This window comes from Acomys minous, assembly GCF_964271855.1.
Source record: "Acomys minous genome assembly, chromosome: 16".
Lineage (NCBI taxonomy): Eukaryota > Metazoa > Chordata > Mammalia > Rodentia > Muridae > Acomys > Acomys minous.
The window spans coordinates 11,031,913-11,059,392 of NC_140498.1; the positions used below are offsets into that span (position 1 = coordinate 11,031,913).

General features: G+C 48.0%; 2 protein-coding genes across 3 annotated transcripts in view; one reads left to right on the plus strand and one right to left on the minus strand.

The window, feature by feature from the left end:
• On the plus strand, positions 1-19,965 carry SHMT1 (serine hydroxymethyltransferase 1). Of its 2 annotated transcripts, XM_084763740.1 has the most exons (13): positions 1-353; positions 1,474-1,695; positions 3,016-3,112; positions 4,870-5,015; positions 6,745-6,860; positions 7,429-7,589; positions 11,236-11,317; positions 11,911-12,123; positions 14,667-14,783; positions 16,489-16,611; positions 18,730-18,846; positions 19,255-19,365; positions 19,622-19,965. In XM_084763740.1, the coding sequence occupies exons 3-13, from the start codon at positions 3,035-3,037 to the stop codon at positions 19,792-19,794; spliced, it is 1,437 nt and encodes a 478-aa protein (XP_084619866.1). In that variant the 5' UTR covers positions 1-353; positions 1,474-1,695; positions 3,016-3,034; the 3' UTR covers positions 19,795-19,965. The 2 variants fall into 2 exon arrangements, with proteins under 2 accessions (XP_084619866.1, XP_084619867.1); XM_084763741.1 differs by lacking the exon at positions 1,474-1,695.
• SMCR8 (SMCR8-C9orf72 complex subunit) overlaps positions 19,966-27,480 on the minus strand; it is a 12,362-nt gene continuing 4,847 nt past the window's right edge. Inside the window, exon 3 of the mRNA XM_084763734.1 lies at positions 19,966-26,061. Coding sequence (XP_084619860.1) covers positions 25,608-26,061 — 454 coding nt within the window. The 3' untranslated portion in view covers positions 19,966-25,607. The remainder of the gene's footprint in view (positions 26,062-27,480) is intronic.

A 27,480-nucleotide genomic window follows, 5' to 3' on the forward strand; every position in this document is an offset into this window, starting at 1 on the left:
CGCGCGCCAAGTTCGGGTTTCTCCGGACGTGGTGTGTCACGTGGTCCGTGGGCAGGTACCCAGAGCACGTGCGGGGCTGTTGGGGGACCCTGACGGCGCGGTACTGCGTTCGGGCAGACTGTGGGTCTCAGGTCGCTCTTCGCGCGCTCTCCAGGAAGTCAGAGATCCGCTTGCCTCTGCCTCCCGAGTGCTGGGTGGGATTAAAGTCCTGCGCCACCGCCACGGGTTTAGCCCTTTTCCTAAAGGCCGGAGGACCAGGCGTTAAAGGCCAGCTCCCGCCACCAAGCGAATTGAAGGCCACCGTGGACCACAGGTTGAGGCCGCCATACAAAAACCCACGCTCCTAACTCTAGGTATGTAATTTCTAATCTTTGTGGCTGTTTTTGTTCTGTTTGAGGCGGGAGTCTTATGTGGCACATGCTGCCCTCAAACTTGCTGTGTGGCCAAGGATGAGCTTGAACTTGTGATCGTCCCGTGCCTTCACTTCACGAGCCAGAGCTGGCGGGGTGGACCCTCTTGGTTTATACATGTTAGTGAAGCTTCCGAGGTTTGTCTCTAGTTCTGTAATCACTGCTTTTTGACCTACTATCGTATCCCTGTGTGCCTGCAGTGTGCTGCTCTGATCTGGGAGGCAGATTGGGTTGTAGCCTTCTTACTTTGCCCAGTGCCTCCGCTTCAAGGTGTGTTAGGTGACTCTTGGTTAGCTGAAACAAACACAAATGTGTTTATTTTACTGAGCCAGGAAGTTACTGGACTGGAAACACCAGTTTAGTTTCCTACAGAATCCATTTTAAGTTTCTTCCTTGAGGGAATGTCGAACCGAGGTGAATAATTGTGTTAACCAGGGTTCTGGGAAGTACAAAAAGTAAACTAGAGTTCAGATTCTGCCTCTTGTTATATGACCTTAGTTAGACAAAGTAGCACCATGGCCTTTGGGACCCTTTTCTGTAAAGCAGAGCGCAGACATCCGTGTGTGAGCCGAGAAAGGCCACCATGCCTGGCCCCTATGACAATTTAATAGCAGTAATAGTAATAAATGAATTTGAGCCTTGCCAAACCTATAGGCCTTAATAAAAAAAAATGCTGTTTGTTTTCCCTAGAGTTAGCTAAAAAATGACAGTGCATCTTTAGTCCCCACACTCCAGAGGTGGAGGCAGGTTCAAGGCCAGTCTGAACTTGTCCTACAGACCTCTGGGACAGCCAGGGCTACCCAGATAACCTGTCTTAAAAAACAAAAAAGGCAAGCAAGCAGACTAAGAAAAAAATACCACAAGGTAACAAACTCCAGGGAGAGGAGTGAGAGGCACAGGGCTTTGCGATCCTGGTCAAATGCTAAGAGGTCTGGCTCTCCAAAAGAGAGGATTCCAAGCGGACCTTAGCTCTTTGGTGGTTAGGAAATACTCTTTTCACAGACGTCCTTTCTAGCCCTCAGCAGTTAATGTTTAATGAAAGTGCTGCCCTTTGGGATTTCAGGAGCAGAGGTCCAAACCTGACCGGTGTGGGCTCTGGTTCCCACTTGCCCACAGCCCAGAGAGGTGCTGGGATCGCCTAGGTTCTGGTCTTGAAGGAAGATACTCAAAGGGTGGCCAGAGAGGCACAAGGCACTTTGCCTGCATCTCTGAAGTCACTGTAAAGCTCTCCTTCTCAGGAGGTGTTGCTGCTGCTGCCTGCAAGGCTAAAGAAGCACATTTGACTGTAAGTGCTTTCCGTGTTGGGCTGTGCACCTAATGATTTCATGCTTGTGTTAAAATAACAACTACTCTAGAAGTCCTAACTGGGGATTTTCTGTTTAAAGATGGTTAAGGCATCCTTTGTAGGCCTCTTCCAGAGAGAGGAGGAGCCCTATTGTTTGAGACTATTTGCATTGTTTGCCTTCTGGTTCTGTCTATTTTGCAGTGTGTCCTCTTGGAGAGTAGGCTCTTTGTCCCTGCTTGGCTGCTTTCTGTTGTGTCCTTTCCTTCTTGTGTCCTCCTGTCCTGGTTACCCCCAGCACTGGGGGCTTCATCTTTTGCCTTATGTGTTATTCAGTGTTTGCTGGTCTATGGTCCTTCTCCACCCGAGGAAGCCTCATAAAGTCAGGGCTCCAGCTGGATTGTTGACTGCAGCACCAAAAAGTAGTAGCCTGTGGGCAGCTCTTAGCTGCTTGTCCCATAAAATAAAGTTTACGCAGGTTAACAGAAAAGGACAGGAGGGCCACCAACTAACTACGGGGAAAGGAAGAGCTGTGACTGTAGTGGGTTTTGTTTGTTTGTTTTTGTTTTTCTGAGCCCTGGCTGTTCTGGAACTCTGTAGACTGGCATGGCCATGAACTCAGAGATCCACCTGCATCTGCTTCCAGAGTGCTGGGACTGAGTGCAGTGTTTTTATATTTATTTACTTTATTGTACGTGTGTGACTGTTTGCACAACACAACTGGTGTTCAATGTGTGCTTCCATGGAGTCTGAGAGATTGTGAAATGCGTGCTGTGTGTGCTCGGGTATGCCCATAATTCTAGCACTTGGGAAGTAGAAGGAGTTCCTTTCTCGCTATGTGCAAACCTGGACCATGGAGAAATATTTATTTATAAAATATTGCTGTTTGGCGTCTTGGGAGGAGTATTGCAGTTGCCTGTGTTCTCTGTTAATGTATGTGTCTACCCAGAAAAATCCGAGACGTTGTTAGGGATGGGGTGTGTACTCTCCCAATGGAATTGATGTAAGTAAACAGTCTGATCATTTAGACGTGCTACTTCAAGTGTATCTGTTGAGGTGACTGTAGGAGATTAGCAGACAGTTGGCCGTGCTGTGGTCCCTGAAGAGCCACCTAAGAAGGCCTTGGAAGGAGGAGGCTTTCCGGTAGGCAGCTTTGGAATGAGGGGGAGCTGGTCTCAAGTTCTGAAAGGAACCCCAAGTGATTTCAAGGGATTTATGTGCCTTTTTACCCAAAATAAAAAATAAAAAAAAGTGTGTCAGCCACTCAGGAGAGACTTGCTGGATGCTGATGTTGAATCCACATGTGCTTTCCCCCTTTTTTAGGCAACTCTGAACCAGTGCAATGGCAAACAAGGATGCCGCCCTGTGGTCTTCTCATGAGAAGATGTTGGCACAGCCCCTCAAGGACTGTGATGCTGAGGTGAGACCTGTGGTGCCTTCACATGTTACAAGTTTGTACATTGGAAGTCTTGTTTTGATCACTGGGGGTTGTTTTTGTTTTGTTTCGTTTCATTTTTTTATTTGTGCTGTTGGGGGTGGAGCTGGGAGTTTCACTACCATGCTAAACTCCTGGTCTCTAAATGCCCATTCTGGTCCTGAGTTAACTTGACTGTGTTACTACTGTAGGCTCTAGTTTTTTTATTTTTATTTTTTAAAGATTTATTTATTTATTATATATACAATGTCCTGCCTGCATGTACACTTGCATGCCAGAAGAGGGCACCACATCTCATTACAGATGGTTGTGAGCCACCATGTGGTTGCTGGGAGTTGAACTCAGGACTTTTGGAAGAACAGCCAGTGCTCTTAACCACTGAGCCATCTCTCCAGCCCCTCCATAACTAGTTTTAAAGACACCAAAAGTTCCACTACAATGTCCAGCCAGCCTTGTGGAGTGACAGATTGGGGCTAGGGTGTAGCCTTGTGGAGTGACAGATTGGGGCTAGGGTGTAGCCTTGTGGAGTGACAGATTGGGGCTAGGGTGTAGCATGGTGGTAGAACATTTGCCTAGCATGCAGAAGACTCCAGCACCACCAAAGGGAAGCTGTTCCTGACAGCCCTTTGGGGATAAATGTAGGTGTTTCTGAGTTCAGAACACGAGGCTAGGTGCTCTAGGGGAAAACAGGACGAAGGTTGGCCCTTCCTTTACATTGCACAAGAACAGACCTGCTTATATGCCTAAGGCAACTTGATTATATAATTATTTTATTAATATATTGTTCACCTGTACAGTTCAGTGGTTTTAGCATACAGTGCTCCTCAATTTGTGCTGTGGCTATGTTCTAATAAACCAGCCTAAGGAGAAAACAGGCCAGACTACACTGGATCTGCCTCACCGGCCACACGTCCTGGCTTGCAGTGCAGAGCATAGTGGTTTGAGCATTTCTAGTCATGAGCTCAGTGGGCAGTATGGCTTGCATCCTGCCAGTGTCAGGAGAGAGGGTCAGTCTCTAGCAGGGAAAAGAGACCGATTTGAAACTTGAAGAGGCTTCTTTCTACTCAGTGCATGGTGCATTGCCTGTAAAGCTGAGGAACTGTATGTCCAGAGGCAGCTGCACTCACAGTAAAGTCTAGGACATTTTCCCATCCAGGAATCCATGAGCAGTTACCCTGTTCTCCCTTAACTTCGCAGCCCTGGGCAACCATTAGTGGGGTTTCTGTCATTTGCTAAGACGTTTTTGGAATAAGGTTCACTGAGGTAAGAACTTGGTAAAATGTAAAGATAGAATTCAAAATTAGCTGGGAGTGGTGGCCACGCCTTTCATGCTGGCAGAGGCAGGTGAATTTGAGGCTAGCCTGGTCTACATAGTGAATTCCAGGCCAGCCAAGGCACTTAGTGAGACCCTGTCTCAGCAAACAAACAAAAACAATAAGACTTAGGCGTGATACTAAGTCACTGTTCTGCTATCTAACTGAGGCTGGCCTTGAGCCACTGATCGTCCTACTTTCATCCCTAAGTGTTGAGATTACAGGCTTGTACTAGCAGGCTCTGTTTATTTTGTCTTAAATTCATTTTTCTGTTGCTGATGTCTTTCTTCAACTCTTTATCACCAAGGGTGACCTTGAAACTTCTGACCCTACTCCCACAATCGTGAGTGCTGAGATTGCTGGCCTGTGCCACCCTGCCCAGTTTATCCAGCACTGGGAATCAACTCACGTCTGTTTTCTTCTGCTAAGGTTTACAGCATTATTAAAAAAGAAGGCAACCGGCAGAGGGTTGGACTGGAGCTGATTGCCTCAGAGAATTTTGCCAGCAGAGCTGTGTTGGAGGCCCTGGGATCTTGCTTAAATAACAAATACTCCGAGGGATATCCAGGCCAGAGGTGAGTGTGTGTTCCTAAAGTCCTGCTTTAACTGTTTGGTTTTTATTTGTTGAGCCATGGTCTCCCTGTGTGTTTCAGGTTGACCTTGAACTCTGATCCTCTTGCCTCAGCCTCCCAAGTGCTGTTGCAGATGTAAGTAAGCTACAAAGCCTGCTTACGTGACGTTGTCTTCCCTTCTTGCTCTCTCACCTAACTCCTCTAGTTCTCTGCTTGGGTGGGATTCTGCGAGCTTTCTCAGAGCAGTCACACTGAAAAGTCCCTTTATGAGACCTGCATAGAATTGCTGGCCTTGTGCCTCTAAGTTCAAGTGGTTGTAAGCAGACTTGTCTATGAGAGATGCAGTCCAGCCTCCAGGAAAGGCCACACTCCTATGAGAAAGCCACAGAGAGTGGCTTTTTCTCTGACCTTTACATCTGGGAAATGAAAAAAAAAATGTGTATTGCAGGCTCTGTATCCCTTCTCTAAAATGCTTACAAGCAAAAGTGTTTTTCATTAAATAATGAAATAATTAAATTTTAATTTTAATTTAATTTCATTAAAATAATCTACTGGTTAAGCATTCTACCTCTGAAATCCAGAGTGCTTCAAAAGTGAAACTTTTGGTGTTTTGTGAGTCTTAACTATGTAGCTATACAACTTGGTGTGTGGACCAGGTTGGCTGCAAACTTGTGTTGATCTGCCTGCCTCTGTTTCTCAAGCAGTGGCTTGCAGCTGTGCCTGGCCTTTTTTGGCCTTTTTAGTGGTGCTTGCTGGGAGCTCAGTTCTGGGCCTCATGCTCCCTAGGCAAGTCTTCTGCCACTGCCTTAGAGACTCAGCACCTGGAAAATGGTTTGTTGAGGCAGACTCTCACTGCATAGCATAGGCTGCCTCATGTTTCTAAGTTTAAGTGGTCCTCCTGCCTTAACCTCCGCACCCCTCCAGCCCCCCCAGTGCTGGGTCTACAGGTGTGTGTCACCACACCCACGTGCCTGCCTACTATCTTTATCTATTTATTACAGTCCTCATCAGGTAAAGAAAATACAGAATATATCAGTGGTTTCTTCAAATGAAACAGGACAAAGAATCCTTCCAAGAATACAGTGCCGCATTCTGTCCTGTCCTCCTCTTTTAACATTTTATTTATTTATGTATGAATGCTTCATCTGCATGTACACCTGCATGCCAGAAGAGGGCACCAGATCTCACTATAGATGGTTATGAGCCATCATGTGGTTGCTGGGAATTGAACTTGAGTCTTCTGGATGAGTAGCCAGTGTTCTTAACCGCTGAGCCTTTTCTCCAGCCCCCACCCCCTTTAAGGTTTATTTATTTATTTATGTGTACAATGTTCTGCCTGTATGTGTGACTGCCCACCAGAAGAGGGCACCCGATCTCATTATAGATGGTTGTGAGCTACCTTGTGCTTGCTGGGAACTGAACTTGGGACCTTTGGAAAGAGCAGCCAGTGCTGTTAACCTCTGAGCCATCTCTCCAGCCTGGTCTCCAGCTGTTGTTGACCAGGGTGGCCTTGAACTTAAAGAGATCCGCCTGCCTGTGCCTCCCAAGTGCTGGGATTACAGGTGTACACCACCAGGTATGGCCTCACTACTGCTGTGTCACTGGATCCTCACAGCAACCTTAGAGCAGCTCCCTTTTCCTCTCGACATCCTCTGCCTAACTTGAGCACCTGTGGCCTGTGCTCGGCACAGAGACTGCGCCCAAGGTAGATGTCCCATGCTTCTCTTCACAGGTATTACGGTGGGACTGAGTATGTTGATGAGCTGGAGACACTGTGTCAGAAGCGTGCATTGCAGGCCTACCATCTGGATCCTCAGTGCTGGGGGGTCAATGTCCAGCCTTATTCAGGTAATTGCTGCATCTGTGCAGACCCTGGGTACCTCCTTGGGCCTGGCTCTGTGTCATTATAGTCACCAAGTCAAGTCCTACAAAAGGCTTCTCTTAAATAATAGGGACAGGCAAGGGAGTGTGCGTATCCATCTCCATTGCCCTTGGACTAACTTAGCTCTGTACTCCCCTCCCAAGAGCCACTCTGCCCTGGAACTTACTCTTGGTGGGACAGGACAAAAGTTACTTTCTATTATTAAACTATTTATTTATTTATTTATTTATTTATTTATTATGTATACAGTGTTCTGCCTGCATGTACACAGGCAGGCCAGAAGAGGGCATCAGATCTCATTATAGATGGTTGTGAGCTACCATGTGGTTGCTGGGAATTGAACTCAGGGCCTCCAGAAGAGTATTCAGTGCTCTTAACCTCTGAGCCATCTCTCTAGCCCCAAAAGTTACTTTCTAAAGCTCAGGAAAATCATGGTGAGAGCCTGCAGAGGGACTGTCGAGTAGCCAAGCTCCTGGATGCCACTTTGTGTCTCATGGGTAGAAATACTCATGGCGTCTGTTCTCCCTGTTTCAGGCTCCCCTGCAAACTTCGCTGTGTATACCGCCCTGGTAGAGCCCCATGGGCGAATCATGGGCTTGGACCTGCCAGATGGAGGCCATCTGACTCATGGCTTCATGACAGACAAGAAGAAAATCTCTGCCACATCTATCTTCTTTGAATCCATGCCTTATAAGGTGGGCGTGTGTGTCTGTTCAGAGCTTTCCTTGTCATTTGGCACCCACGGGGATAATTCATTTCCTCTACACAGCGCTGCTGCGCTCTCCCTCCAGATGTCACTTCATTGCCTCGAGGACTCTGCAGGTCCTTGGCATACTGGGGACAACAAGGAAGGCAAGTTAAGGTTTGGGCCGAGGCTCTGCCTGCGGAGGATCGGTTGCAGCAGAGCAGTGGCCACCCTAGCGTTCTGGAGGAAACTTGTAGCAGGAGCTCAGCTGTAGCCAGACCCCAGCAACAGCTGGTGACGTAGTTCTGCCTTCACCCAGGTCAGCATTGTCCCTCTTTCTAGCATCAGTGCTAACACCTTCACCATAAATAGCCTCAGGCCCCTACAGCCCAATTAGATCCAGCCCTTGCCTGTGTATGTTTACAGCCCCGCCCTGCAGCCCACTACTGTCCTTCGTTCACAAATTACTCTCAGGCCTTAAGGCCATGCACACACCAGTGGAATCAATTCTGTTACAGTCAGTGCCCACAGCAAATAAGTGTGTGTGTGTGTGTGTGTGTGTGTGTGTGTGTGTGTGTGTGTGTATGGGGGGGGGGCTCTCCTATATTAACAGTAGAGCCAAAGAAATGTATAGAAGGGGTTGGGGTGTAGCTTAGCACTGTATGAGTAGGGCATTCACCTGTCTGCAGTCCCAGCACTTAGAAGGTGGAAACAGTAGGTTCAAAAGTTCAAAGCTACTTTGAGGTACATAAAGCTCTGTCTAAAGAAATGAGCGGGGGCTGGAGAGCTGACTCAGAGGTTAAGAGCACTGTCTGTTCTTCCAAAGGTCCTGAGTTCAATACCCAGCAACCACATGGTAGCTTACAACCATTTATAATGAGATCTGGTGCCCTCTTCTGGAGTGTAGGCATCCATGTGGAAAGAATACAGTATAAATAATAAAATAAATAAATCTTTAAAAGGGAGGGGAAGGAGGGAAGAAAGATTTGGGCCCCCCCCCAGGCATGGTGACCATACTTGCTTGTCATAACACTTGGTAAGCTAAGGCAGAAAGGTCATGAGATTTGAGGCCAAGCAATGCTACATGAGTTTTGGGTCAGTGAGACTTTGAGTAATAAAAATAAAAACAAAAAGATGCAAGAATTCATGCATTCATTATGATAGGACCAACAGTGGGAGCTGGGGATATCTAAGCTCCTGCCGAGGACCTAGGTTCAGTTCCTAGCGCTCACCTGGTGCCTTTCACCTGTCTGCAACTCCAGTTCCAGGGCATCCCACGCCTTCTGACTCCTACTAGCACCAGGCGAGCATACAGTGCACACGCATACATGTAGGCAAAATGCTCCTACAATACAATGAATAAATCCTAACAACAAATAGGGTGACTGGCCAGAAGAAGAAAGCATGTGTGTTTCCTATCATCTGGTAGTGCGCTTTCCTGCTGTCCCTCTCTTAGTGCTTAATGTGCTGTCCCTAGCTGTTTTCTGTTTGCGACCATGAAATAGCTAAATGTTAGGTGTTATTTTCTTTTAAGAAAATTGAGGGGATGCTGGGCACGGTGACACATGCCTGTAATCCCAGCACTCTGGGAGGTAGAGAATAGCCTGGTCAGGAAAGTGAGTCCAGGAGAGCCAAGGCTACACAGAGAAACCCTGTCTCAAAAAAAAAAAAAAAAGAAGAAGAAAATAAAATTGAGGGTCAGTAAGATTTCTACATAGAAAAAAGTGCTTGCTGCCAAGCGTGGTGACCTGAATTCAGGCCCTAGGAGACTTACATTGTGAAATGAGAGAACCAACTCTCATAAATTGCTCTCTGACCTCTGCATGTGCATCATGGTGCTCATGTGCACGCGCACGCGTGCGCGCACACACACACGCTCACAAACGCATATATACACACAAGTAAATAAATGTAGCGAGTGTCGTCTTTGTGGCGTCCTGTTGGCTGTTATGTCAGCCATGTCTCAGCTGTACTTTTGAGTGTGAGTGATTTTGTTTTTGTGGACAGGCTGAGGGCTTGTCACAGATCTTCTCCCCACCACCCCCATCCCAAGTCAGGGTCTCTCCTTGTAGCCCTTGCTGTCCTGTACTCACTTTGTAGACCGGGCTAGCCTCACAGCGATCTGCCTGCCTCTGCCTCCCAAGTGCTAGGATTAAAGGCATGCACCACTATGTCCGGCTTCTTGTCACTGATCTTATTGGCCAGCCTAGAAACTAGATTTTTTTTTTAAGTAAGGGTTTTGGGCTGGAGAGATGGGTCAGAGTTTAGGAACATTGGCTTCCAAAGGTTCTGAGTTCAATTCCCAGCAACCACATGGTGGTTCATAGCCATCTATAGTGAGATCTGATTCACTCTTCTGGTGCACAGGAACACACGTAGGCAGAATGCTGTATAAATAAATGAATCTTTCGAAGAAAAAAAGAAAAGAAGATAAGGGTCTCTCTGATATGTATGTAGCTCTGGCTGTTCTGTAACTTGTTATATAGACCAGGCTGTCCTAGAACTCAGAGATCCACCTGCCCCTGCTTCCTGAATGCAGGATTAAACTTGAAAACATTGGGCAACAGTAGCCTGGTGGTCTTACAGTAGAGCACACAAGCTGACTTGAGCTGTTCGGGCAGGGAAAGAACTACGGGAGGGATCTCTCTGTAGCCTTGGATGAGGTGTTGGCCTCTCATGCTGTCTTTAAATATTCCGTGACGCCCACTCCCGAGCTTCAGTGCCCAGTTTTTCTCAAGTGCGTTCTTTGTTGCAGCCCCTTGGCCATGATAGCACCTGTGGTGGCCTGTTGCGTGTGGCCAGGATGAGCTGGCTTGGGTCCAGGATGCACAGCCCTCTGTGGCCAGCTGTCTCTGCTGGAAGCTTACCCAGACCATCCGCCCCTGCCCATGTCCACTGGGCCTGGTGTTGCTGTGTTTCTAGTCACACCTCATATCTGCTTGTATTCCCTTCAGGACTCACTCCCTCTCCTTGATCCTCTTCTACTTGGTGGCCTCTGCACTGTCCTGTCAGAAGAAGCTTGTTAGCCTAGGAGTGCTTCCTGGTGGTTTGTCTTTGTTGTTGGGTGTTCAGTTTAAGATATATTTTTAATTTATGTGTATGAGAATTTGCCTGAATGTGTGTGCGTATGTCAGAAGAGAGCATCAGAGTCATTGGAATTGGAGTTATATATAGACAATTGTGTGCATCCAAGTGGGTGTTGGGAACCAAGCCTGGGTCCTCTGCAAGAGCAGCAAGTTCTCTGACTGCTGAGCCATTTCTCTAGCCCCGTCCTTTGTTGTTTTGATTTAGTCAGTGTCTCATGATGTAGCCCAGGCAGACTTTGAACCCGTGGCAATCCTCTTGCCTCATCCTGCTTAGTGGCTACTATTACAGGCTTGTGTAAGCAGGCTTGGCTGTGTCTTTCTCATTTTCCTGAGCTTTTTGTTCTGTAACGTGGTATAGTGCTTAGGGCTAAGGCTCCCATTTATCCTGAGGCCCCTCTGAGAGCTTCCAAGTCTATGTGACATTTGGCCTTTTATACCCTTGTGCCGCTTGAATACAGTGGCCTGCCTCAGGTCCGTGCTGTGGCAGGCTGGATGGCCTCAGGTGGATGGACAAGGGGCACTGTTTGACCAGGGGAAGTAGCCATGCCTGTGGCATCTTGATCTCCACAGGTGTACCCAGACTCTGGCTACATCAACTATGACCAGCTGGAGGAGAACGCCCGCCTCTTTCACCCGAAGCTGATCATTGCAGGTGAGCGTTACGAGGGAAGCAGGCTTCGGAGCTCACTGTGGAGAGCCTGGGACATTGGCTTGAGGCATACTCTGCCCTTTTAAGGATTGGGTTATAACGAGCTATTCTTCAGGCCAGACCTCTGCCATTTTCATGAGGTCAGTTTCTCTGTGTATGTAGCCTTGACTGTCCTGGACTCCTTTGTAGACCAGGCTGGCCTTGAACCCAGAGATCCGCCTGCCTCTGCCTCTGCCTCTGCCTCCCGAGTGCTGGGATTAAAGACATGTACCACCACTGTCTGCCCCGTAGGCTTTTCTTCACATGTTCAGAAACACGGTAGTTTTGTTTGGTTGGTTAATTGTTTTGAGACAGGTCTCATTGTGTATCCTTGGCTGGGCTCAAACTGGGAGATCCCCTGGCCTCTGCCTTCTAGTGTAGGGATTAAAGGTGTGTGTCACCACACTCAGCTCAGGGATGGTGCTAAGTGCATCCTGCACCTCTGTCCTCAAAGATTCGGGTGGGAGATGTGTGTCTCCCTGAAGCTCTGTACATCCAGAGGCTAGCTCAGCTACCCTGGAGATCTTTGACACTACATGTCATTTCCCCCATCTCAGGGACCAGCTGCTATTCTCGGAACCTGGACTATGCACGTCTGCGGAAGATTGCTGACGACAATGGGGCGTATCTCATGGCAGACATGGCACACATCAGCGGGCTGGTGGCAGCTGGCGTGGTGCCCTCCCCCTTTGAACACTGCCATGTAGTGACCACCACAACCCACAAAACCTTGAGAGGCTGCCGTGCTGGTATGATCTTCTACAGAAAGGGTAAGTTCCTACAAGCTGGGACAAGCTGAATGGTTTTACATTTCCTGTGTGGAAGAGACTGGGGGAAAGTGGACTGTGGCTTCTGGAAAACATCACAATTCTGTGACTTGAAGAGCTCCTCAGGAAAGCCCCAAGCCACACAGCTCTGGCTTCAATATGTGTGACAGAAAGGGGCAGTGTCCTGCCCACCTGACCTCCCCACAGGAGGAAGGTCAGTTAGCCAAGAAGCTCCAGGATATAGCAACATTTTGATGAACTTAATCTAGTATATTTGTCAAACAATGATGTTTTTATTTACTATGTATACAGTGTTTTGTCTGCATGTGTGCCTGCGCACCAGATGAGGGCACCAGATATCTTTATAGATGGTTGTGAGCCACCATGTGGTTGCTGGGAATTGAACTCAGGACCTTTGGAAGAGCAGCCAGTGCTCCTAAACTATGAGCCATCTCTCCAGCCCTGATTTATTTATTATTTTAAAAATTTTATTAGTGAGGGTACTTGAATGCCACAGTGTGTGATGGTCAGAGGACAGCTTTTGGGAGTTAGTTCATTCTTTCTACTGTGGGGTCCAGGAATTGAACTCAGGTTGGCAGGTTTGCACAGCAGCACTTTTACCTGCTTAGCTATCTCATGGCTCTCATAAAGAAAGATTAATGTTATGTGTAATCCCATCTCTTGAGCGGAAACAGGAAGATGAGGAATTTGCGGCCAGCGTGTAGGGGATGACAGTGAGACTAACACAGGGATGCTTACAGCAATGAAGCTGTAAAACACTGATACAGGAGGTGTGGCATGGTGGTGCACATCTGTAAACCCAGCACTTGGAACTTGGGGCAGGAGACAGCCGCAAGTTTAAGGGTAGCCTGATCTGTATAGTAAGTTCTAGGCTAGCCAGGGCTCCATAGTAAGATGGTTTCATGCAGAAAACAAATAACTTCTGTATGAGTTTCATTTTAGTGAGGTGTTTCTCTTCTTAATATCTTACACCCCAGCTTTGCATATACTCCCCTAATTCTGGCGCTGCCACGCTGGTGAATGTCATAAACAGTCAGGTGGTTATGTAACCCCTAGCCTTGGAGAAGCGGAGAAGCCTTGCAGTGTGACTTACCCTGGGAGGATCTTAATAATGCCTTAACCCACTGCGCCCTAGTAAGGGCACAACCCAGTCAGCTGCTTCTCAGTCTCCCAGGTCCTGTGCTTCTGAGGACTGTTGTCAGTTTGCTTGGGTGCAGTTGTGGTTTTTTTGCTTGTTTTGGTTTTAAAACAGGGTCTCATTTTGTAACACAAGCATTAATCCTCCTGTCTCCACCTCTCAAGTGATCACATTATAGATGTGAGCCACAAGCTAGGTTCCTGGGTCACATTTCTGAGTCAGTAGCTATTTTACCTGTCTGTTGTGGTGTGCTGTGGGATTTGTTGACCCTCAGCCAGTCAGAGTAGATCTGATCTCTTTGGTTGCTGTGTCATTTGGGGCCACCATCAGCTTCTCTGAGTCTTGGCTTCCTGATCTCTAGAGTGTCCCAGAGGGTTACAAAGCACCCATCCTTCTACATGGCTGTTCTGGGGATTCAGTGAGATTACACAAAGTGCTTCTAAAGTGGTCCCTTGGCTTACAGGAAACTGCAGGTGGTAGTGATGCTCACCATTGGAGAGGAATTTTCTTTACTGTCAACCTTTTGTCCTGAATGGCCATCTGAGCATTGCTGCCCTTGCACTGGCATTCTAGTCTTTTTGGAGGAAGAAGAGGAGGAGGAGGAGCAGTGCCAAAGCATTTGATCCACTCAGGACTATTTGTCTCCTTCAGTTTTGGGATCTCATAATAATAATCTTTTGTTATTAAGAAGATGTCATCAGAAGAGACCTTTGGGCCAGTGATAGAACTTGGTGGGTAGAGAGACACTTTCCACACAAGCCCAGTAACCAGGATCCATATAAAGGTGGAATGGAAGCAGAGAACCAACTCCACAAAGTTGCCCTCTGACATTTGCCATGGTACATGTGTATCCACACACATCATGCCCACATACGATAATAGATTTGTGGGGTTTCTGGTTTTGAAACAAGGTTTCTCTGTAGACCTAGCTGTTCTGGAATTTGTTCAGTGCACCAGGTTGGCCTCCACTTTAAGAGATCTGTCTGCCTCAACTTTCTGAGTGTTGGGATTAAAGGTGTGCACAACCAGGCCCTTGCTAGGTTTGTGTTTGTGTTTTTGTTTTTGTAGGAGGTCAAGTTTTGTGGTCACACCTTTAATCCTAGCATTTCAGGCAACAGGCAATAGGAACTCTATAGTCAAGGCCAGCCTGCTCTACTTAGCACGTTCCAGGCTAGCCAGGCCTGCAAAGCAGAACTGTCTCATAAATATATAAATTTTATATATTAGTGAGAAGACAGGTATACAGCTGAAACCAGCAGTCGATCCCTCATCAATCCACAGGGCCCTTTACGCTGGAAAGTGCAGCCAGTCAGGACAGAGGTGACTGGCTGCCCACGTCAGTTTGGCTATAAGTCAGTCTGTTAACATTCTAGTTTCTTTTTACCAGGTGTACGCAGTGTGGATCCTAAGACCGGCAAGGAGATTCACTATGACCTGGAGTCGCTCATCAACTCTGCCGTGTTCCCAGGCCTGCAGGGGGGTCCCCACAACCATGCCATTGCTGGTAATGTCACCGGTTGTATTGTGGAGCCTTGGGTTGCTCCGTAACCATTACAGCCCCATGAAGCCCATAATCCCCATCTTGCTTGTCCTCCAAAGGCTGTTCCTGGACTTCCACACTGGAGAAGGGACTGCGGGCAAAGTGTCTGCATAGGAGATGACAACACAGGAAAGGGGGTGGGGGTTAAAAATGGTTCAAGGTGAGGACAAGTGCTGTTCCACACAGACTGCCACCTCTAGGCAGAACTCTGAGCAGGGGAGATACTTGAGAGAAGAGTGTGGCCTGCAGTGAAGAGAAGTAGGGCCTCATCCTACTGCACCAGCTGCTTCTCTTCTCTTCCATGGAGGCGCCCACACTAGGACCCTTGTACTTGCACCTTGTACCCTGGTTACAGTGGTAACTCCTGGGTTCCATGGGAGCCCTATGGGTTCTCTTGTTATTCTACTTGGACACCTGGCTCACAGATACCTACAGCAGTCTGAGTAATCTTCCTGTCATCTTGGCAGTGACTGGCACTCAGGACAAGGTCAGGTTTCTTAGGCAAGACATCAGTGTGTAACTGAGACTGAAAAAAGCAGAAGACAGGGACTGGAGAGATGGCTCAGCAGTTAAAGAGTACTGGCTGCTCTTCTGGAGGGCCTGGTTCATTTCCCAGCATCTACAGGGGGTTCACAACCATCTGGAACTCCAGTTCCAGGGACTCCAGTACCCTTTCTGGTCTCTGCAGGCATCAGGCATGCAGGCGATACACAGCCATATATGTAAACCAAACATACACAGTAAGGGTTGGGGGGACATGATAGCACGTCTTTTTTTTCTTAAGATTTAACTTGTTTATTTGTTTAATGTACCTGTATGCCAGAAGAGGGCATCAAATTTCATTATAGACGATTGTGAGCCACCATGTGGTTGCTGGGAATTGAACTCAGGACCTCTGGAAGAGCAGACAGTGCTCTTATCAGCTGAGCCATCTCTCCAGCCTGATAGCACATGTCTTTAATCCCCAAATTGGGGAAGAAGAGGCAACAATGGGGAGGGTCTACGAGTTTAGCTTCATGCTGCACATTACTGTAGGGAGGATGCCTGGGGTATGGGAGGTAGTTGGCCCTGGGCTGATTTTCAGATTTGTCCATAGTGCTTGTATGTTTAGCTGTCATAGTCCTGCTACCCAGGTCCCATGCTGGCTTGCTGGTACCCAAGCACTGATGAGTTCCTACAAGCAGACAGGACTTGAGTACATGGAATCTGCATGGTGCTCTGCTGCCTGTGCAGCGCTCAGGAGCCATTAAAGGGTGTCGGTACCCCTAAGTAGTCTGGGGGAAGCAGGCTGTCTCTCCTGTGGAGCACGGCCCGGGATGCTGCATTACATTACGTAAGACATTGACTGTTTATGCAGGGGATCATTTTCATGTATCACAAGCATAAGAAGGACTAGTGTCTGTCCTTGTGGTAATCAGTGCCATGGGCTTCCATCCTTAGAGATGGTCACCTCCATAGCAGTCCTCAGGGGGTGACTTCAGTGGCATCTGCAATGAATCGGGAGTGTAGCACAACCATGGTCCCGGGCTCTATCTCTAGCACTGTAAGAGAACAGAAGTGTATAAATGGGCACTCGGGTGGTGGTGGTGTGTGATTTCCAGACACTGGGTTCCTTGAAAACAAGACCTCCTGAGTCACCACCTGTCTTTAAATCTATCTCCTCATCCAGGTGTGGCTGTTGCCCTGAAGCAAGCCATGACTACAGAATTCAAAATCTACCAGCTCCAGGTGGTGGCCAACTGCAGGGCTTTGTCTGAGGCCCTCACAGAACTAGGCTACAAAATAGTCACAGGTATACTGAATGCACATAGTGCTGGCCTACCCTTCTCTCCTGGGTGGGCATCCTGAAGTCTTGGGGTGTGGTTTGCCACCACTGCAGTAACGCTGGTCACCTCAGACAGCATACTCTTGGCTGTAGGTCTTTCCTTTTTTTTTTTTTTTTTTAATTTCTTTTTTCTTTCTTTTTTTTATTAATTTATTCTTGTGACATCTCAATGGTTATCCCATCCCTTGTATCCTCCCATTCTTCCCTCCCTCCCATTTTCCCCTTATTCCCCTCCCCTATGACTGTTCCTAAGGGGGATTACCTCCCCCTCTATATGCTCATAGGGTATCAAGTCTCTTCTTGGTAGCCTGCTGTCCTTCCTCTGATTGCCACCAGGTCTCCCCCTCCAGGGGACATGGTCAAAGGTGAGGCACCAGAGTATGTGAGAAAGTCATATCCCACTCTCCACTCTACTGTGGAGAATGTTCTGACCATTGGCTGGATCTGGGTAGGGGCTTAAGGTTTACGGCCTGTATTGTCCTTGGCTGTGCCTTAGTTTGAGCGGGACCCCTGTAGGTCTCCTTCATCTTAGTAGCTGCCACTTAACACCCAACACGGGTCCTGCATATTCTAGGAACAGTTGTTACCCATCTGTGGGTGGCAGAGCAAGCTTCCTTCCATTTGGTGATAGCTCACACCATCCATGAGGCCAAGGCACGCAGGCTATCCCTAGTTCTTGTCAAGTATTGAGTATAAATTTTGAATACCAGTTATTATTATTATTATTATTTATTTATTTATTTATTTTTTTACTTTTTTTGGTTTTTCAAGACAGGGTTTCTCTGTGTAGCCTTGACTGTCCTGGACTCACTTTGTAGACCAGGCTGGCCTTGAACTCACAGCGATCGGCCTGCCTCTGCCTCCCAAGTGCTGGGATTAAAGGCGTGTGCCACCACGCCTAGCTTATTATTTTTTTAACCTGGGCTCCTGAGGTTCCAGAATGTTAGCTGATGGAAGCCAAATAGCAAATGCATGGACTTGGCTGTGGATCTGCAAAACTAGGCTGCATGACTGGAGCGGAAGTGAGAGTAGTCTTCCAAGGCTTGGTTTAATGAACGTTCAAAGTGGGAAGACCTAGAGGCTCACACACTTCTCAGAGCTTGGGCTAGGTCAGAGCATTCTGTGAGCATCTCTGAAGTTATCTGGTAGCCAGCATGTCTATAACAAGTGCCCGAGAAACTCAGCTTACACAAAGACACAGTGGCTTGCTTTTGGAGCACCTGTCCTGTCCTGTCCACAGTTGATTGTCCCAGCTGGCCCCTTTGCTCTTGGGCAGTGCATCATGGTAGGAGCTTGTGAAGCACAGCCATTTAGCTCACGGCCAGAGAACAAGAAAGAAGGGGCTGAGACCCACAGTATTCCAGTGACATAAAGACCTAAGCCTGTATTTGGGGGACAGGGAGAAAACCTTTTAAAGACAGGATTTCATTATATAGCCCAGGCTGGCCTCCAGTCCCCAAATACTGTGTATGTTATTGACATGCACCACTGTGCCAGTCCCAGGCCCATCTCTCACAGGTTCTGTCACCTTTCAATAATGCTAGAATAGAGAGCAAGCCTTTAACACCTTGAACTTTTACAGAGCACTATCTGTATCACTAATGCATGCTGAGCATCTCTTAGAAAATCTGAAGGCTTTGCACATCAACCAGAAGCCTTAAAAGTTTTGGAATGGAATTTTTGTCCTAAGGATGCTCAGCCAGTAAGGTTTGCCAAATGTTCTAAAATGTGAAAAAACTCATCTCAAATGCTGTTTCTGGTCTCGGCATTTTGTATTGTTTTTTGTTTACTTTCTTTCCAGACAAGGTCTCTCTGTGTAGCTTTGGCTGTCCTGGACTCACTTTGTAGACCAGGCTGGCCTCCAACTCACAGAGATCTGCCTGCCTCTGCCTCCCAAGTGCTGGGATTAAAGGCGTGCGCCACCACGCCTGGCTCTCCTTTGTATTTTTATACACGCCATTTTATAAGAGCTCTTGTCCTCTTCCTAGATTTGGAGCCATCTGCCCACGTCTTTGCAGAACAGCAGGTTCTTTCCCTTGTACTGTCAACCTTCTATGCTCCACTTTATCTAACTTTTTTTTTCAGGTGGTTCTGACAATCATTTGATCCTAATGGATCTCCGTCCTAAGGGTACTGATGGTGGAAGGGCTGAGAAGGTACTAGAAGCCTGTTCTATCGCCTGCAATAAGAATACTTGTCCAGGTGAGACTCCTCCGAGGTTCCCCTTGCACAGTTGTTTGCATTGGTTTCGGCCAGTGTTGCAGTTGATGAAAGTGTTCAGCTTAAGAGACAGACCACAGTAGGGGAAGAGCAGAAAGGAAGAAGCTAATTGAGAGGCAGGGAATCTTCAAAACAAGTAGTATGTCTCACATCAGGCCCAGACAGATGCTAGTCTCTGAAGGAGCCAGGGCCACACAACATCCAGACTTAGGCAATGCAGTCACACATAATGCTTCTTTATCCTCAGACTCTCGTTTTTTAGTCAGTTGCCTCCTTGCTAGATCAAGATGGGTCACACAGACCAGAATCTTTTGCTAAACTTTTCTTTCCAAATACACAGTGGGCATAGTGGTCTATCAGCCATAGCTCAGGGCCTTGTTTGTCTTGAAGGTGATACAAGTGCATTGCGGCCCAGTGGACTGCGCCTGGGGACTCCAGCATTGACATCCAGAGGACTTTTGGAAGAAGATTTCCAAAAAGTTGCCCAGTTTATCCACAGAGGTAAGAATGAGATGTTGGAAGTTCACATGCCTTGCTTGTTTTTATGGACTTTCTGGTGTGTTTTAGTAGCTAAGACCCAGTCATTAGTGAGAGCTCAGGACAGGACAACAAAATCACTCTGGTCTACAAATCCCTCTTCTATGATGTTTTTTAAAAATGTCCACTGCCAAGGGATAGATCCCAGAATCACCAAGGAGAACACTGACACCTATGTAGCGAAGGACACCCCACATAGCATTCGCTGTCTTTTGCACAGGGATTGAGCTGACTCTGCAGATTCAGAGCAGCATGCCTGTGAGGGCCACGCTGAAAGAGTTCAAGGAGAAGCTGACCGAGGATGAGAAGTACCAGAGTGCTGTGAGGATGCTCCGGGAAGACGTGGAGACTTTTGCTTCCAACTTCTCACTGCCTGGCCTGCCCGATTTCTGACAGAGCTAGCACAGCCTGCATTTGCCAAGGATTGCATCAGGACCCTGTGCCCTTTTGAGACCGCCAACCTGCCACTGAGCTGCACTGTGCCTTGGAGGGTGTTTCTGTCTGGCTGTTTTCATTTCACATGTTCTGGGACAGGTTCTTAAGGACTATAAATTTGAAACTTCATTTCTCTTTTTTTTTTTTTTTTGGTTTTTCGAGACAGGGTTTCTCTGTGTAGCCTTGGCTGTCCTGGACTCACTTTTGTAGACCAGGCTGGCCTCGAACTCACAGCGATCTGCCTGCCTCTGCCTCCCGAGTGCTGGGATTAAAGGTGTGCGCCACCACGCCCGGCTGAAACTTCATTTCTCAACAGCTATAAATAATTAGTTATTCTGGGAAAAAAAAAGTCCCATGTAGCCATTTGGCCTCACTCATCGACTGCCGTGAGGCAGAGCTATTAAAGATTCCAGAACTCTTTCTCTTTACCAAGTGGGCGGGCCCTGTGACAGGTACCGGAGTGCTCAAGCCCACCCTTGTGTTTTCCATTCTCCCTATTCTGTTGCCCAGGAGCATGGATTTTTCTGTTCTAGCAAGAAGAGTTAGTGCCAGGGGCTGGAAAGATAGCTTAGCATTTAAGGGCATTGGCTGCTCTTCCAAAGGGCCCTGACCACATGGCGGTTCACAACCCTCTGTAACTCCAGTTCCAGAGGATCCAACACCCTCATCAGGCATCTAAGGACACCAGGGACACATGAGGTACAGACATGCATGCAAGCAAAATAGCAATACACGAAAATTTTCTTTTCAGCAGCTTGATATGTTATAGAAGGGTTAGGGTTGTCACGTAATACACATGCCCGTGTGTATGACGTACGATGCCCTAGGTTCATGCTTAGGACACAGACACAGTCGTGCAGAACCAACTATCTCTACAGATGTGTGAATCCCTTCCTGGTTTGAAAATCAGCAGAGCTGTTTAACCTGCCTGAGATAACCAGCTCCTTCCTGTAATTAGGGACCCAAATGCCACCTTCCCAAAGAGTCTTTATTTTTCACATCGCTGAATTGCAAACCATCAGTGACTTTTTTTTAATACGGCTGATCAAATTTTTACCCACAGAATGTCTACAAGAATTATAGCTTTAAAAAATACAACCAGTTTTCATATTTTAAAAATAACTGAACTCAAATAAATTAACATTTTAAAAAGTACACTCCTCATACTCTGTTTGGCATTTACTCTGGCTAAATTTGTGCGTAATACCTATGGGACAGGTCACAGCAGCAGTGCTCTGGTTCCAGTGCGTGACTGGCTTGCAGGGTTGGGACACATTCACAGACATGGTGGGGACATGCAGTGATCAAACAGCTTCTTAGAAGACAAGTTTATTAGACTGTGCTGCTCACTGAACTGCCATGCGCCCGGTCCAGCCTCCAGCTGTCCAGCATAAGATAGTTTGGCCAAGGCTCCCTGGGAGCTGGTCCATTGTTGGTACTGTCTCCAGGGAGAGAAGACAGCGGCACCAGTTCCCATGGGGTGTGGTGGGTTATTGGTCCCCTCATCTCCGATTGTAGGGCCACTGTGCTTCCTGCCTGGCTGACAACAGCTGGCTCCAGGCTCCTAGGGAGCCAGGGTATACGCCAGCAGCTCAACTCTGCAAGGTGCTCTTTTTCCACTACTACATCTTATCTGTCTTCTGTTTCTTCCAACCCAAAGCTTTAACATAATCAGATCTTAGTGGGCCAAGGGCTCAGGGAAACAGTATGTTGACTCAAGAGCTTTGCTTTCCAAGCCAGAGAAATCTAACCTTTCTCCTTTCTGCAGCCTGAGTATGTATGTGTGCACGTGTGCTCTCTCGTGTCCCTTAAAGATTCCAGTTTGATCACAGCATTAAGGTAAAGCCAGAAAGCTGGCTAATGTGTTTCAAAGTACAAGCCAAGGCACTTTCTTAGGAGCTTTCTAGGGAAGTAGAAAGTAGCCGAGATGGCCTACCAGCCATGACAATTTGGTTCCTCCAAAGGCTTTGCATACCTGATGTTGCATCATCCATCTTTGGGTGAGCTATTGCTACCAACCTTTTTGGAGATGAACCATGGCTGCAGCTGCACAGGACACTGGACCAATGTGCAACATTCGGGCTTGGGAATGGCATGAACTCAGCATAGCAGATAGGTGTTGTGCCTACAGGACCATATAGCTTACCTGCTGGAAAAGGAGAGGGGAGGGCTCCTGGCCTTCTAAGATTATGAAATGGGAGCTAACTGATTTAGATGAGGCTGTAACTGATCTAAAATAAAGACGCTAAAGGTCAGATCAGGAATGCCAGGTCATGGCTGCAATCCAGTTCCAAATTTAAGAGCAACTTTAGCCACTACAGTAGCAAACCATAGAGGAATTAAAACTTGTTGAGCAGAGAGGTAGTGACGCACGCCTTTAATCCCAGAACTCAGGAGGCAGAGGCAGGCGGATCGCTGTGAGTTCAAGGCCAGCCTGGTCTACAAAGTTAGTCCAGGACAGCTAAGGCTACACAGAGAAACCCTGTCTTGAAAACAAAAAAAAAAAAAAGAAAAGAAAAACCAAAACAAAACTTTCTGAAAACAGGGTTTCTTTGTATAGTCTTAACTGTCCTGGAACTCACTATGTAGATCAGGCTGGCCTCAACCTCAGATTCTTCTGATTCTGCCCCCTAAATTCTGGGACTAAAGACGTGAGCCACCACTACCCAGCTGAGTTTAAACATTTGTTTTTTCTTTTTAAAGATTTATTTATTTTATGTAGATGAGTGCTTTACCTGCCATGTACACCTGGATGCCAGGTTAGATTGTTGTGAGCCACCATATGGGTGCTGGGAACCGAATTCAGGACCTCTGGGAGAGCAGACAGTGCTCTTAACCACTGAGTCATCTTTCCAGCCCCAAAGTTTAAACATTTTTAATTCAAGGTTCTACTGAAGGAAAATGGTGAGGTAACTCAAGCTGGTGTTCTACATGCCCCCCCCAAACTGTCTAGAAGACCATGGACTGACTCTACAATGGAGCATGTGAACATTCAGTAATGTACAAGCATTACTTGCACAATGGTAGAAAGAAGGTACTGACTCATTTGGATGGTTTAAAAACAGGAAGGGAAATAATTGCTTGGTAGTCAGTGAAACAAACTTCACTTAGCAGTTTTAGTGCCAGGACTCAGAATGATAGCGATGGAGTGGTGAGGTGCACTGTTACCCTTGAACAGTGTAACTTGTTAAGTTAGCCAGGCCAGGAATGTGACTCAGTTGGTAGAGTGCTTGCCTACTATGTGTGAAGCCCTGGCTTTAGGCACGACAGCCCCGCAGTCTCAGCATGTGAGGCAAGGAGACCGGAAGTCCAAAGTCATCCTTAGCTAGAGTTCGCAACTGGCCTGGGCCATATGAGACTGTCTCAGAAGAACAGAACTGACAAAAGCCTTATTAGCCTAGTACTTGAAAAACACTTCAGATGGAAACTTGTGTTTTTTGAGACAAGGTCTCATAAAGACCTGGCTGAAACTCCTCATGTAGATCAGGTTGGCCTCAAGATTGCAGAGATCCACCTGCCTCTGCCTCCTGAGTGCTGGAGTTAAAGATGTGTGCCACCATACCCTGTGACCAAATGAAACGTAAGGAGTTGAGCCCTGCTGCATAGGTCTCCACAGCATCAAGGTGTATAGATGTACTACTGGAAGATTCTAGCCCTCCAAAGCAGAAGGACAGCATTAACTGCCTTTGTTCAAACTCAATCCCAAGGACTAATACTCTCTGAGAGGAAGCATGCTTTCAGCATTAAGTAATCCTTTCAATTCACCACAACAAAGTTGTAAAGCAGTCTAAATGTAGACACTGGGTCTACTGGCACATTCCAGGATCGGATGTGGAGGCAGAATGGTTGAGTTCAGGGCTATCCTTAGCTACTTACTGGATTTTAATCCAGTTTAGGTTATATGAGATCCTGTCTCAAAAACAAACCAAAAATCTGTAGATCCTGGAGTTTGATCCCTTGTCAGTCAGTCTGTACTTAGTGAAGAGCCATTCAAGAGAGGCACCTGTTTGCCATTTCAACAGCTGTCACACAAAAGACTGCTCTGCCCACTCCCCACCACTCTTGGTTTGTCTTCTGAGCCTCCCTGAACTCCAAGCATGGCTATAGCTCCTCTGCCTTTCTCAAGTGCAGGGAACAGTGTTTGTCTCTGAGTCCCCATGTTGAGGCAGTAAGCCAGCAGCTGTGACTACCTCCCAGCCTGGCTCTTAGACTCAGTGACATATTCATCCTTGGAGGGCTGAGGAAACGGCACTTAGCCAGCCAGTCAGCATGCATCTAGAACACTAAAAAGTGATAGCAGATGAGGGAGCCCATGAGGAGAAACCAGAGCTGCCAAGGTGTCTAAATACATAGAAGGGACACAGTGACAAACTACTGCAGGCAGCGTCATCTTTTTGGTTCTCTGTCACAACCTCTGAAGCAAAATCACACACCCTTTAACATGAAATGAGGACCATGACCTGAAGCCATCGACCAGAACCAAGAGGCTGCAGTGCTGTGTCAAAGACCAGGGCAAGGAAGGTGACACAGTGACCTGTTGCAAGCCATCTTTGGTTACTTGGCTTCTACAGGGCTCCTTGAGGGACCTCAGTGGTGTGGCTAGACCTGAGTGCAGGGGACACAGCATCGAACAGATGCATGCATGGGCTGCTGATCAGGTCTATTCCACTGCAGTTTTTTGGGAGCAAATTAAAAAGCAGCTGTAACAACCAGAGTTTCTCCTATTTGGGGAGAAAACTTCTTTTAAGGTCTCACATTTTCAAGATTGTGAGCAGCATTCCATGCACACAACAGGAGCAGCTACAACAGAAGCCCAGGGAGGCCATGACCATGGCCACCAGTGCGTCAGGTGGAGACGGCAAGGTGTCTCCCCGCCAGGCTCAAAGTTCCTTGAAGGGGAAAGGACTCACATGGGGACGACTGTGAGGACAGGGGTGGACACTGCCTCCCAGATGATCTACAGAGATAGCCATCAGGAGCTGGTAGGGGGTATCCTTGCTCATAAGTTCCAGTCAGCACAGCAGCCAGCCAACCAGAACTCAGCTGTCACCAGGCCCTCAGGACAGGTAACAGTGCCTGCAGATCTTCCGAGCCAGTAAGCAGCTCCTGCCACGCACCGTGGTGATGGTCTTACGGCCTGCTTCACCTACAGCTCCCAAGGCAGTGCTCATGCTCACACTGGGTGTAGCATCTGGCATCTGCCTCATCTCCAGGCCTAGGGACCACTGTCAACAATGACCCCAGGGACTTAAGCACTTCCTGGAAGTAGGTGAAGCCAGGACAGGGGCCACTTGTGCTCTGCAGCCCAAGAGCCCAGATGTGTGTCTCCAGCAAGCCAAGTAACGGGCCTTGGTAGAGGTAGACAGAGGCAATGGCGGTCCTGTTTCTTAGCACATCGTCACAGTCCCCAGGCTGGTTTTCCCACTCAGATGTCATTTGGGCTTTAGCTACTTAGCCTCATCCTTTCCAGCTCCATGGGATCTGGAGTTTTCCTGCCCAGACTGCTGTTCCTTGGAAAATTAAGGACACACTTAACTGTGGCCACTTCCCTCGGGAACCAAGAGCAGCTGCTGCTGTTCTTCCAGCCACCTCTGGAGAGCCAGGTGCCACCTCTGCTCAGTCTACGTCACGCACTGCTCGGGGCTATGTGGGAACTACAGCTGCCACCTGTTTTCCTTCCCTCTGATGCCACAGGCAACCACTTAGTCACACCAGCCCTTCTCCCTCCTCATACCCTGAGTCACAGGTCTTGGTCACAGTGGCTGGAACCCTTAGATTTTGTACAAAAAGCTGGGGACATAGTCAAACCTGAGCAGTGGGTGGGCGGTCCCAGGTGACTCCTGCATGTAGTGCAGTTTCAACAGCTCAGCCAGGTACTGCACCACTCTGATGTCCTCGTTCACCAGTCCCAGGTTCAGCTTTAGGAAGCTGGTCTGTCTGCTGGCCACTGCTTCCTGTGTCTCCTCACTGTGGGCAGGCAGATGCAGGTGGTGGCAAAAGGTGTAGAGGAATGCCTTGGAGCAGAGCTGAGTGAGCATGCTCTGGACGTGTAGGTAGTATGTGCTGCCCCTCTTGATCTGAGTGCGATGGTCAGCCAGGCGGGGCACCAGTGTACCCCTGTACAGGGGACAGCGGAGGGTCTTGCTGTCCAGGTCCAGGATGCTTGTGTAGCGGCTGTAACGGCTCAGGGTATGGAGGGTACCCACACTGGAAGGGGAGGCCACTCTGAAAAAGACATGCCAAGGTCAGAAAAAAAGGGCAAGGGTTAGAAAAATGGGAAGACAGCTGGGTGGTGGCGGCGCACGCCTTTAATCCCAGTACTTGGGAGGCAGAGGCAGGCGGATCGCTGTGAGTTCAAGGCCAGTCTGGTCTACAAAGTGAGTCCAGGACAGCCAAGGCTACACAGAGAAACCCTGCCTCAAAAAAAAGAAGCCCAAACCAAGTCTTCAAAGCCAGGCAGTGGTGGCACACACCTTTAGTCCCTAGCACTTGGGAGGCACAGTCTGGCCTGGTCTACAGAGTGAATTCCAGGAGAGCCAGGACTACATGAAGAAACCCTATCTCAAAAAAAACCAAACCAAGGGGGCTGGGGAGATGTGTCAGCGGTTGAGAGCACTGTCTATTCTTCCAGAGGTCCTGAGTTCAATACCCAGCAACCACATGGAGGCTCACACCATCTATATTGAAATCTGATCCCCTCTTCTGGCCTGCAGGTGTACACACCAATAGAGCACTCATATATGTAAAATAAACAAATTCAAACAAAACAAAAAACTAAAATGGAGGGGGCAGTCTTTCCACAAGGGTAGGCATTACCCACTAGAAGACCTTCCTCTAACATTTAAGGCTTATTTAAGACATGATACTATAAACCAAAAAAAGCCCCTGGAACCCCAATTTTCCCTTCTTGGTGCACTTAATGATTCATTAAGCGTCTACCAGCTAATCAGGTCCTGAGCTGGGATGAGACTGAAGAAGAATGTTCCAGAGCCTTGGCTTGTTCCTCTTCATGGGCGAGTTGGACTTGACAGTGGGCCCTGGGGATTATGGAAGGCCTGAAGAGCATGACAAGGTAAGGTCAGGATTCAAATGGGAAGACCCACAAAGGCCCTGAACCCTGAGCCAGAAGCAGTGGGTGTACAGCACACCCCACTAATAAGGGAGAATTGGGGCCTGCAGGCAAGAAACAGCTCAGTTCATGAGGACAGTAAGAGGTCTGAAGAAAGTGTCCCCCACTCTCTGTCCCCACTAGTGCCTCAATGGCCTGCCTTATCACCCCATTGCACCCCCTCCGGGGGCCTTGGTAACGCCACACGAGTTCTCTATCACACTTAGTTTGCCTTTACTCCTGCTGTGGGGCCCAGGCAAACCCTGAGCTCAGCACGTGCAGCGCCTCCCCCCATTAGGCTCAGCCTCAGTTCCTACCTGTCTGAGCCTCCATTTCTTAGGATGTTTCAGCCTAGGCCATTTCCTGGAAATCAGCGGGTGCACTCTCTTCCTCCCAGTGGTGGCAGGACCCTGGCTCCTTCCAAGTTCTTCCATTTGTTTCCCACAAAATTCTTCCTTGGGAAGCCAAATACACTACCAGGCCCCAGGTCTTATGCGCCATTACAGTGAACATAACTTATTCTCCGAAGCCACTGC

What these genes read in the sequence shown, in the direction of transcription:
- SHMT1 (XM_084763740.1), top strand. Translation starts at nt 3,035, where the DNA reads ATGGCAAACAAGGATGCCGCCCTGTGGTCTTCTCATGAGAAGATGTTG. An exon ending in TCAAGGACTGTGATGCTGAG is followed by an intron (nt 3,113 to 4,869) that starts GTGAGACCTGTG and finishes TCTTCTGCTAAG; the next exon opens with GTTTACAGCATTATTAAAAA. An exon ending in TGCCCAGTTTATCCACAGAG is followed by an intron (nt 19,366 to 19,621) that starts GTAAGAATGAGA and finishes TCTTTTGCACAG; the next exon opens with GGATTGAGCTGACTCTGCAG.